At 68.1% G+C, this 11033-nt stretch overlaps 1 protein-coding gene across 5 annotated transcripts; it reads left to right on the top strand.

Annotated features, from left to right (window-relative positions):
- The first annotated feature begins 2420 nt into the window (after positions 1 to 2420).
- FAAP100 (FA core complex associated protein 100) lies at positions 2421 to 10902 on the top strand. 5 transcript variants are annotated; one of them, XM_072025649.1, is made up of 10 exons: positions 2421 to 2525; positions 3468 to 3636; positions 4453 to 4571; positions 4781 to 5775; positions 6505 to 6655; positions 7301 to 8073; positions 8432 to 8568; positions 9430 to 9546; positions 9924 to 10010; positions 10106 to 10902. In XM_072025649.1, the coding sequence occupies exons 2-10, from the start codon at positions 3472 to 3474 to the stop codon at positions 10229 to 10231; spliced, it is 2670 nt and encodes an 889-aa protein (XP_071881750.1). In that variant the 5' UTR covers positions 2421 to 2525; positions 3468 to 3471; the 3' UTR covers positions 10232 to 10902. The 5 variants fall into 5 exon arrangements, 3 of the variants coding, with proteins under 3 accessions (XP_071881750.1, XP_071881749.1, XP_038021349.2); XM_072025648.1 differs by having other exon boundaries at positions 2431 to 2573; XM_038165421.2 differs by lacking the exon at positions 2421 to 2525 and having other exon boundaries at positions 3402 to 3636.
- The last annotated feature ends 131 nt before the right edge of the window (positions 10903 to 11033 follow it).

Here is an 11033-nt window from a genome sequence, read left to right as displayed (position 1 = left end):
GCACCCGTAGCAGCACCCCCCTGTGCCACCCCCCCGAGGGAGTCACCGCAGCCTTCCCCAAATGTGAGCCGGGGGGGGCGGCGTGGTGGGGACCCCCAGAGCCCCCCCCAGCCCCTCGCTGCTGCCTGCGGGCTCTGCTGAGCCCCCCCCCAACTTTCGGCCCCACTGTGGGGCTGCGGCGATTTGCTTTCCCCCTGGCTTTCTCGGTGGCGGGGGCTGCGGCGGTGCCTGGACTGAAGTGGGGCGGGGGGGGGGGGCCGTGAGCGACGTGGAATAAAAAAACAAAAAAAAGCACCTGAAAAAAGAAAAAAACACCTGAAAAAAAAAAAAAAAAAGGCACCTGAACCCCCCCCTCCCCAGCTCAGGCCTCCCCCGTGCCGGGGCCGCCTGTTTGCAATCAGCGCCGGGCCCCGCGCCAGCCCCAATCCTAAAAAAAGGGGGGGGCCGGAGCCGCGCACAGCCAGAGCTCGCCGAGCCCAGCGGCCGCCTGGTTTCCCCCAGCGGGGTCCCGGTGCAGGTATGGGGGCGGCCGAGCAGCCCCCCGTGCTGTGGGGTCCGCGTGGCGGGTTTGGGTTTTGGGGTGCGACGCCTCCGTCCCATCCCCGGGGGGGTGTTGGGGACGCGGGGCTGGCAGCGGGAGCGGGGCTGGAGTCTCGCCGCTGTTAACTGGGATGGACTGGGAGCTGCGGGGCCCAGCTTGGGGTGGGGGAATTGCAATCCTATAAAGTGGGGTGGCCACGATCCTATAAATCCTGAACCGTTCCCCTGTGGGGTTTGGGGTTGGTGGGGACATCCCAAACCGGGGGCTGCAGCAGGGATGGGCTCCCACTGGACTCCAGGACCCTCACTGGGCTGTGGGATGGGGGCTGCTCGCCCCTATAGGAGCCTCCTCGCCCTGTCCCGACACAGCCCCATGTCGCGACTCGTCCCCCTGCTGCTCCTGGCAGCCCTGAGCTGCGCCACCAAGCCAAAGCGGCGCCCGGCGGCGTGGGACGAGCGACCCGAGGGTAACCCCGAGACCCCCAACCCGGCAGCTTTGAACCCGGGGGGTTAAGCACAACCCTCCCCGGACCCCAAATCTTTTTGGGGTCGGCTTTTTGGGGTCCGTCCGGCAGCGCTGCCCTCCCCGCAGCGGGCACCAAAGGCTGCGCCAACCTGACGCTGATCCTGGATAACTGGAGGTTCGCCATCACCTCGCAGCTCCGCAACCTCCTGCTGCAGGACCACCACACCGTGCTGCCCGACTACGGCCGGTGAGGGGCCGGGGGGGGGCACAAAACCCCCCTGGGGGGGGGTTATGGGGTCTCATAATCCTTCTAAGTGACCCCCCCAACAGGATCCGGGCGCTGTCGGGGGCGCTGGACGGGCTGTACGGGGAGCTGAGCGCCCTGAAGGAGCGGCTGGGGCGGCTGTCGGGGCGTTTTGGGGAGGTCGAGGCCTTCGTGGAGCAGCTGCAGCGGGCACGGGGGGGGCCCCGAGGAGGAGGAGGAGGAGGGGGGGGGCAAGGCTCGACCCCAAATAACGCCCGGGGGGGCGCACGAGGGGGTCCAGGGTTTGGTTGAGGGGAGGGCAGAGGGGTTTGGGGGGGGGAATGGGGTGTTCAAGAGGGGCTGGAGGGGGGATTGGGGACTGGGGGGGGCACTGGGAGGCACTGGGGTGCTACTGGGGTGGTGGGGGGGGCACGTGGGGGGGCACCGAGGTGTAGGGGGGGGCACTGGGGGGGGCACTGGGGTGTCCCCAGGGTGATGGGGGGGAACTGGGATACTGGGGGGGCACCAGGGGGCACTGGGGTGTCCCTAGGGTGCTGGGGGGGGCACATGGGGGGGGGAACCAAGGTATTGGGGGAGCACTGGGGGGGGCACTGGGGTGTCCCCAGGGTGCTGGGGGGTCACCAAGGTGCAGGGGGGGGCACTGGGGTGTTGAGTGGGATACTTGGGGGGTCACCGAGGTATTGGGGGGGCACCAGGGAAAGGCACCGAGGGGCTGGGGGGGGGACTGGGATACTGGGGGGGGCACCAGGGGGCACTGGGGTGTCCCCAGGGTGCTGGGGGGGACACGGGGGGGGCACCAAGGTATTGGGGGGGCACCGAGGGGCACTGGGGAGCCCCCAGGATGCTGGGTGGGATACGGGGGGGGCACTGGGGTGCTGGGGGGGGGTACTGGGGGGGCTGGGGGGGACACATGGGGGGTCACTGCGATGCTGGGAGGGGGTCGGAGCCCATTTGGGGGGGCCCCGACCCCCGGTTGCTTGTGGGGGGGGGGCACCGGGGGGGCTCTGTTTCCCTGTTCGCGGTGGGGGGGGGCTCTCAGCCCCCCCCCCCTTCAATAAACCCACTGCTTCCAGCCCCGTGTCCCGGCTCCTTGCGCCTGTCCCCGACCCCCCCACACCCCCCCCCCCATATAGTGCCCCCCCCCTTGGTGACCCCCCCCCCCGTCGTCGCTTTACGGCCGCTGTCGCAAACTCCCCGCCCATTGCGGCGGGCGCCGCGCAGCCGTAAAGCGGAGCCGCCCGCGCCCCCCGCCCGGTACCCGCAGCCCCACCGGGAGGCGCCGGGGGGCGGGGGGGGGACGAGGTGGGGGGGGGGGGATTTGGGGGTGGGGGGTGATGGGGGGGGGGATTTGGGGTCTGGGGGGGATGATAGGGGGGTCTGGGGGGCGTGGGGGGGGTGATGGGGGGGTCTGGGGGTGGGGGAGATTGGGGGTGGGGGGCGTAATGGGGGGGGTTTAGGGATGGGGGGGCGATGGGGGGGTCTGGGGGGGTGATGGGGGGGGATTTGGGGGATGGGGAGATGATGGGGGGGTCTGGGGGCGGGGGGTGTTGATGGGGGGGATTTGGGGATGGGGGGGATGATGGGGGGTCTGGGGATGGGGGGGTGATTTGGGGGGTGTGGGGGGTGATGGGGGGGTCTGGGGGTGGGGGAGATTGGGGGGGGTAATGGGGGGGGTTTAGGGATGGGGGGGCGATGGGGGGGGTCTGGGGGGGTAGGGGGGGTGATGGGGGGGGATTTGGGGTCTGGGGGGATGATGGGGGGGTCTGGGGATGGGGGGGATGATGGGGGGGGTCTGGGGGCCGTGGGGAGGAGATGGGGGGGTCTGGGGATTGGGGGTGATGGGGGGGGATTTAGGGAGAGGTTTGGGGCTGGGGGGGTATTTGGAGGGTGATGGGGGGGATTTGGGGGCCGTGGGGGGGTCTGGGCACGGGGGGGTGATGGGGGGGTATTTGGGGGGGATGGGGGGATGTGGAGGGGGGGCTGGGGGGGGATTTGGGGCTGGGGGGGGTAGGAGGAGATGGGGGGGGGATTTGGGGTTGGGGTGGGTTTGGGGAGGGGGGGCTGAGCTGTGATGGGGGGGGGTTCTGGGAGGGATTTGGGGCTGAGGGCTGGAGGATGGGGGGGTCTAGGGGACATGGGGGGGATTTGGGGCTGGGGGTGGGGGGCACACACCCACCATCCCGCGGTGTGTCCCAGCACCATGGCGCACGTGTGCCCGCGGGTGGATTACCTGGCCGGCTTCTGCTGCCCGGTGGGGGGGCTGGTGGCGGGCAAACCCCGCGTGCTGTGCCACGACAACGAGATCTTCCTCTCCAACGGCACCGAGTTCGTCTACGTCTACGACCAGGAGGGGAAGGTGCTCAAGGTCAGGCTGCCCCCCCCCCACCTCCCAACCCACCCCCCAGGGACCAGGAGGCTCCCCCTGCCCCGGCACGGCTGCGGGGACCCCGGTTCTGCCCCCCCTCAGGGGTCCCCGCTGGGGTTCCTGCACCCTAAACCCGGCTTTTACGGGGTGTAAATGAATTTAATGAATTTTTGGAGCTCCTGGGCTCTGCTTACCCCGCACCGAGGCTCTTCCAGGGGTACGGGGGTGCCGCTGTCTGTGCTCCCCCTGGTTGGAGATTGATTGATTAATTAATTAATTAATCTCCCCAAAAAATTGATTTTTTAAAAAATTATTTTTTAAAATTTATTTATTAAAATTTTAATTAATTTATTTATTAATTTGGGGGCATTTCCTCCTTTCTGACCCCCTCATTCCTCGCCCCCCCCCGGCGCCCCGCCGCGACGAACAGGGGCCGCGGCGCTGAGCTCTGCGCAGCTGCTTTTTTTTTTTTTTTTAATTTTTTTTTAATCCCTTCTCATTGTCATTTCTAAGAAAGCCGCCGCGGGAGGATCGGGGTTTGCCTCCTACACCGCCCTCCTTCCCCGGGGAGCAGCTCGAGCTCAGGCTCCGCGTTTCTGCTTCCCTCCCCTTCCCCTCGGGGAGGGCCCTGTCCCCGCGTACAGCCCCCCAGCACCTTGTGGCAAAAAATTCCTGGAAATCACCCACAATCTGCACGAGCAGGGGATCCCTGCTTTAATTTGAGGTTATTTTGGGGCTGCCCAGGAGGAAACACGGCCCCGTGGGCACCTGGGGGGGCCCCGCAGGTGGTGACCTCCCCTCTGCACCCCCCCGCAGGCGGTGTACCGGTGCCCGGACCAGGTGTGGCACGTGGAGCTGCTGCCCCAGCCCCGGCAGCTCTACATCCTCTGCGCCCACAGCGGGATCTACTGCGTGGCCCTGGAGCAGCAGAGCAGGTGAGGAGAGCACCACGGGGCGGCCCCGAGCCCCCCCGGGCACAATTTGGGGCTGTTTGGGGCTGTGCCCCCCGGCTCCCTCCAGGCTGCTGATGCTAAAATCCGCGCCGTGGGGAGCTCCTTCCAAGGAGCGGGGCGAAATGCGGCCAAGATTGGCTCTGGCTTCTCCCCGTGTCCTTGGCTCAACGCCTCTGCCTGCTGGCCCAAAGGTTTTCGGAGCAGACGGAGGGCGACGGCCAAGAAAGCGACTGCCCTTCGGGCGTCTTCCCCGTCGATTCGGATGCCTGCATCTTCCCGGATTCCAGCCTCTGCATGTTCACCCTGCTCAACGCCTTCGTCGTCACCCTCTCCCAAGCCCAGGACAAGTGGTGGATGAAGCTGCACGAGCTGCCGCGCCCCGAGCAGGAGAGCCCCCGGTACCGGCAGGTCAGCGAGGTGGGCTTCTGCCCCGGCCCCCCGCCCGCAGCCCCGGAGGACGGCGCGCCCTCACGTTTCCTGCCCGTGCTGTGCTGCGCCTCCTCCCCGGGCACGGCGGGCTCCGGAGAGGGGCCGTGGTGCTCGGGGGGCTTTGTGCTGGAAGAGCCCCTCTTCAGCTTGCTCTTCGGGATCGACGCGGCCATGCTGGAGTCGCCGATGATCCTCTGCGGCTTCCCGGACGGCCAGCTCTGCTCCGTGCCCCTCAAAGCCCTCAGCTCCTCGCCTCCCGCCGACGGCTGCCACGACGTTTCCAGCCCAGACCCCCCGGTGAAGATCCTCCACCACCTGGAGGAGCCCATCGTCTTCATCGGCGCCCTGAGAACGGAGCGCAGGGCGGCGGAGGACGAGGAGGAGGAGGAAGAGGATGAAGAAGAAGCCGAGGACGAGCCCATTTTCGGCGCCACCGGCTGTGACTGCGTGGTGGCCGTGGGCCACTACGGCAAAATGGTGGCCGTCAAGGCCGACCAGCGCCAGGAGGCCACGGTGCCGGAGCTCAGGGAATATTCCTTGCGCGGCCCCATCCTCTGCGCCGCCTGCGGCAGCGGCAGCCGCATGTACTACAGCACGCACTCGGACATCTCCGCCGTCGACCTGGACTGGGTGGGCGACTCCTCCGACCCCGAGGACGCCGAGAGCCCCGGCGGCGTCCTGCCTCCCGTCCTGTCTCCGGCCAGTTTAAGTATCTGTAGCGTCGTGGCCCTTTCCTTGTCGTCTCGGGCGTCTGAAGGTACCCCCGGCACAGCGGGGAGCGCGGCGGGGCTGGGGGTGGGATGGGGACAGGGAGCTGCCCTCGTCGTGGGCCAAATTGGGCTCTGTCCGCCCGTTCTTGTTGATTCCCCTGGTTTTTGGAAGTGGTTTCTGCGTGCTGGGAGCAGCCTCTCCTCCCCGCCTGGTTGTGGTTTGTCTCACGTGAGGCTCTGCGCCGCCGTGGTGCTGCAGGAGGCCGCCAGCCCGTGAGGGTTTCTGCGAGGACCTGGCTGTCCCCGTCGGGTCCCTGCACAGAGGGGAGCGTGGGGACACCCAAAGGTGCTGCAGGCGCAGCTGCTCAGAGCCTGCACGCGGTGCTCCTCCTGGTGCCACCCCGGGGCGCAGGCAGTGCACGGTGCCCAACCACGGTCTGGGCACGGAGCGAAGCGTGGTGCTCGCCTCGTCCTCCTCCTCCGAGCACAGCAAGTCCCTCGGGCAGCACGAGGAGCGAGGATTTTGGAGGCATCTCGCAGGGCTCTGCCACCGGGAACCTGCGTGGCAGCGTGCCCCGAGCACCCAGCTCCTCCTGCAGCTTCCACTGGCGAGCGCTTGGGGTGGTGCTGGCGGCACGGCTGGGCCCCAGGCAGCGTGGTGGGGACGGGGCAGGCAGGAGGCAGCCGTCCCCTGCCCCTGGAGCCGTGCGTTTTTTGGCCACTCTCGTGCTCCCCGTCCCCTCAGCCCCTGACCTGTGCCCGCCTCTGTCCCGCAGGGGAATCGGAGCTGCTGGCCCTGTCTGCCAAGGGGCGCCTCATGACCTGCGACTTGTGCAGCCCCGAGGACGCTGACGTGGAGCTGACGCCCGCCGAAATCGGCCGGAGGATCAAGGAGCTGCTGTCTGGGATAGGCAACACCTCGGAGAGGTACCGGGCAGGGCTGTCCCCTCCTGCTGACACATCCCCAGCCCCTCCCTGGGCTCCCCGCTGGGTTTTTGGGCACCGGCTCCTGGCTTTGGGAGTTGCTCACCACATCCCCTGCAGAAACAGCTCCGACGTTTACCTCTCCCTGGGCTCCTCCTGCAGGAGGCTGGCTGGGGAAGCCCCCCAGCCTCGGGAGAGTGCGAACAGTTTGGCAGAGCCCTGCCTGCTGCCCTCGTTGCTCTCGGCGCCGGCAGCTCGGCGCTGCCGCGGGCGGGCTGGTGTTTACAGCCTCGGCGCCAGAAGGTGGGAGAGGCAGGGTGCCAGCGGCCCAGACGTCCCGCGGCTCCTGCCAAGCCCGCAGACGCGTGCCTCAGACCTCTGCGGCCATCTGTGCGCGGGGAGGAGGCACAGACGAGGCCCCCCCCACCTTTTTTGCAGGGGGATTCCCGAAGCTCTGAGCGGGATCTGTCGCCCGCCGCGCGCTGCCCTGAGGCTTCCATCGCTGGGGGGCTGCCACCCGGGGGCTGGTTTTGGGGTCTCACCGTCCGCAGCCCTGCATCAGGGTCCGCTGGGGTGCTGTGTGTTTTTGGGGGTGCCCCAGCCTCCATCCCTCTCGCCGTCTCAGCCCTGGCGCTTTGTCCCTTGCAGAGTTTCCTTCCTGAAGAAGGCGGTGGACCAGAAGAACCGAGCTCTGGCCAGCCTGAACCAGGTGATGAACGTGAGCGCGGCTTTGCTGTCCAGCCAAGAAGGCCAGAAGCCCATAGCTTGCACTGTCACTGCCAACTGGAGCTGCCTCCTGCTCCGAGATACCGTAACCATCTCCTGCCTGCTGGAGAACTGCAGCGAGTACAGCCTGGAGCAGGGCTGGACCCTGTGCGTTCAGCTCCTGGCCAGCCCCTGTGCCTTAGAGGAGGAGTCGGCGGATTCAGCCACCACCTTCACCTTCCCCATCGAGCAGCTCCTCCCGGGGAACAAGAGGGAGCTGACGCTGCCCCTGGGCTCTGCCGCGGACACCAAGCTGGACCTGCCTCTGACCATCTCCTGTGCCCTCTACTACAGTTTGCGGGACATCCTGGGCAGCGGCTCCGATTCCTCCGAGGCCCTGGACGACCTCCTCCCCGACGACTCGCCCATCCTGTCCCCGGACAGAGAGGGGATCTGCCTGCCCCTCAGCGAATGCACCATTGACATGCTCCAGTGCCTGCGTTTTGAGAGCAGCCCCCCCGGGCCGGACGCCTCCCCGCCGGCGGCTGCGCTCCCCGCGCCCCCAGACCCCGTGGAGACCTTCCTGAAAGCCTCTGGGGAGCAGACTGAGCCTGGGGAGCCAAAAGCAGGGGGAGAGGGGAGCCTGCCCCCCTCGGCAGCCTCCATCAGGGTGTCCTCGGAGCTGCTGAAAGCCGCGCTGAAAACCTCCAGCTCAGGTGGGTGCTGCCTGCAGGGAGCTGCCAGGGTTGGTGCCAGGGGGGTGCGCTCGCCTTCCAGGATGGCACAGGGGGGGTCCCCAGCCCCTTCCCTGGCTGTGGGAGCACGTGGCAGCTCCCAGGCTGGAACGTGGCCGTGGTGGCAGCTGCATGGCCGAGCTTGGCGGTGGGGGGGGGAGCTGTTTTTGGGGTCCCCAAGCCCCCAGCGTGGCAGCAGCTGCAGGCGCGGGCTGCACCAGGCGCTCTCCGCTCCCCGCTCCGCGCTGCCCGCGTGGCTCCGGCCTCAGCCCGGCTGCAGAGCCCCAGGGAGGGCGAGCAGAGGCGTAACGAGCTCGGCTTTCTCTCCTTCTGTCCCCAGATGTCCCGCTGAGCTGTGCCACGCTGCGCTGGCTGCTGGCTGAGAACGCCGGGGCCGAGGCTCTGAGCAGCGGGGAGGTGGCGGCGGTGCGCGGCGCGGCTCCGGACGGAGGCGAGGTGCAGCTGCTTGTCCGAGAGGCAAGGACGGGGTTAGCCCTGCAGAGAAACACCCCGGGGCCCGTCCCACAGCCCCTGGCTCCTCGTGGGGGAGCGGGGTGATGCCCGGGCTGGCTGTCATCCCGTGGGTGCGCCGCGTGCCGGGCTGGAAGGGCTGTGCTGCTGCTCCCCCCCTTCCCCAACCCTTCCCCAAGGCTCCTTTGTGCTGCGCTGCGCCTGCAAAGCAAGGGGAGAGCGTGGATTCTGGGCGTAACCCTGATCTGCTGCAATTTTCCCCCCCTTTAATGCAAAAAATCTGCCTCAAAGTGTAAAGGAAAAGCTCTGACTGCTGCACAGTGCTCCGCCACGGCCGGACAGCGCTCCGGCGAGGGGCCCGTGCGTGCTGGCAGTGCCCTGGCTCAGGCTGATTCACACTCGAGAACACTAATATTGCCAGCGTGATCAGCGACAGCATTAATTCTGCTTGGGCTAAACCTGCTGGATTAAACCTGCCGGGGTGGCTGCCTGCATCCCACAGGGCACAGGCATTGGGTCACCCTCATGCCCATGTCCAGCACCAGTCCCAGCAGGGTTCAGGGAGCACCCAAGGGCTCAGCTGGAGCCCAACAGGCACCGGAGCGGGGCGAGCACCCCTCGGAGGGGCTGAGGAAGGTCTCTGATGCTCTCAGCAGGGCTGGCAGCATCCCTGGCTGCTGCTGCGTTTGCTTGTGCAGGTCTGGAGAGCAAATGAGGGGCGTGCAGAGAGCAGGGACGGGAGGAATGGCAGCTGCTGCTTGGGGCCCAGCCCGCTGTTGCAGTCCCAGCCCTATTGCCTGTGGGGTCCCGGAGCCGCCCCCTCCCCTGGCACTGCTGTGCCCAGCGAGGATTTGCTTCTCCCCCCAGGTGGCCATGAATGACCTGAGCCCAGCGGGCCCCATCCAGGCGGTGGAGATCTTCATGGAGAGCCCGTCGCTGGCCGACATGTGCAGGATGCACCACGCCGTCATCCGGCGCATCCAGGTACCCCAAACTGCGGGGCCGTGCCGCTCCCCCCCGTGCCCCCCAGCTCCCCCCAGACACAGCCCGGGGTCCCCAGGCAAATCCGATGCCCTGGGGTCAAACCCTGGGGGCCCAGCTGGGGGCCTGGGGATGTTTTCTCTGGCAGATGAGCCTGGTGTCACTCCGGGCTGAGGATCGGGACCCTTTTGGACCCCGCTCCCTTCCCAAGCCGTGGTGTGGGTGCCACCAATCCCCGGGTGGCACCTGTGGGGTCGTGCCATCTGCCCCATGGGTTGTCCCATCTGCATGGCCGTGCCGTGGCCGGGTTGGGGGGAGCTCCTGCCTCTGGGCTCTTTGTTCCCGGAGCTGCCCCCCCAGCAGAACCCCTCTCCCCGCAGGCGCTGGTGCTGGAGCAGGCGGCACAGGGCTCGGGGCCCCCCGACCTCCGCATGCAGTACCTGCGCCAGATCCAGGCCAACCACGAGGTGAGCCACGAAACCTCATTCCCTTCCCTGTGCCTCATTTCCCCGCCCCCCCCGAGGCTTTTCAGACCCCCCCCACCTCCCCGTTTCCCTCCTAGATGCTGCTGAAGGAGGCTCAGTCCCTGCGCGACCAGCTGCCCCTGGGCGAGGAGAGCGCGGTGACGGCAGAGAAGCTCCTGCAGGTCTACAGGCAGCTGCGCAACCCCAGCCTGGTTCTGCTGTGAGCAGAGCGGGGGCACCCAGAGCGCCCCGGACACCCCCCGGGGATAAGAGGGGACCCCCAAATTGGGGCAGCAGCCCCTGCTGGGGGCCGCCCGGCCAGGGCACGCGGCGGCGGTGCCGGGCGGGTTGTGTGTGTGCGTGTTTCGTGGTCGTGTTGTGGGCAGCGCCGAGGGCGCGGGGCTGCGGCGCGGTTCCCCCCGGGGGGAGGCGGGGAGGGGGGCACCACCCGGCGGCAGAGCAGGGGGCTTCTGGGCTGGCCCAGCCCGGCCCTGCCGCCCACCCCCCCCCAAATCCCACCCCCTTCACCCCCCCGGCAGCCCCGGGGCCGTGCTGTCTCTCGTGGGGTCGTTTTAGCCGTGGTAGTTTTAGCGCTCTCCCGGTGGCTGCGGTGCCGTGCCGGCCGGGGGCTGTGCCCCCCACCCTGCGCCGCCTCGCCTTCCAGGAGCAGGACAAGCAGGGTGCCCAGGGGGGAGCCCCCCCACCCCCCCCGTTTTCTGCTGGGCAGGGGAGAGGGGGGATGTTGGGGGTTGTTCCGCTCCCCCCCCCCCAGTTCTGTTTCTAGAAATGATCTCGTATCTCTGTGGTGGGGCAGCGGGGTTTGGCCCAGGCCTCCCCCTGCGTGCCCCGCTGTCTGTAACTCTGTCGTCTGCCATGAAAACGATCGTGCCGCTCAGCCAGCTGCCTGTCTCTTCTTTTCCATCCCCTTGGCACCTGGGGGTGCTTAGGGGGCAGCTCTGCAGAGCCCTGCAGCCCCTCGGCACCCCAAATCCCAGTCCCGTTGGTGTGGGTCTGCTCGGCTCCATC

Source organism: Anas platyrhynchos, chromosome 19 (assembly GCF_047663525.1).
Source record: "Anas platyrhynchos isolate ZD024472 breed Pekin duck chromosome 19, IASCAAS_PekinDuck_T2T, whole genome shotgun sequence".
In the NCBI taxonomy this organism is placed as follows: domain Eukaryota; kingdom Metazoa; phylum Chordata; class Aves; order Anseriformes; family Anatidae; genus Anas; species Anas platyrhynchos.
Note: the sequence above shows the minus strand (reverse complement) of the source record. Positions and strands in the feature narration are given on the sequence as shown.

What these genes read in the sequence shown, in the direction of transcription:
- FAAP100 (XM_038165421.2), top strand. Translation starts at nt 3,406, where the DNA reads ATGGGGGGGATTTGGGGCTGGGGGTGGGGGGCACACACCCACCATCCC. An exon ending in GTCGTCTCGGGCGTCTGAAG is followed by an intron (nt 5,776 to 6,504) that starts GTACCCCCGGCA and finishes TCTGTCCCGCAG; the next exon opens with GGGAATCGGAGCTGCTGGCC. An exon ending in AGATCCAGGCCAACCACGAG is followed by an intron (nt 10,011 to 10,105) that starts GTGAGCCACGAA and finishes TTTCCCTCCTAG; the next exon opens with ATGCTGCTGAAGGAGGCTCA.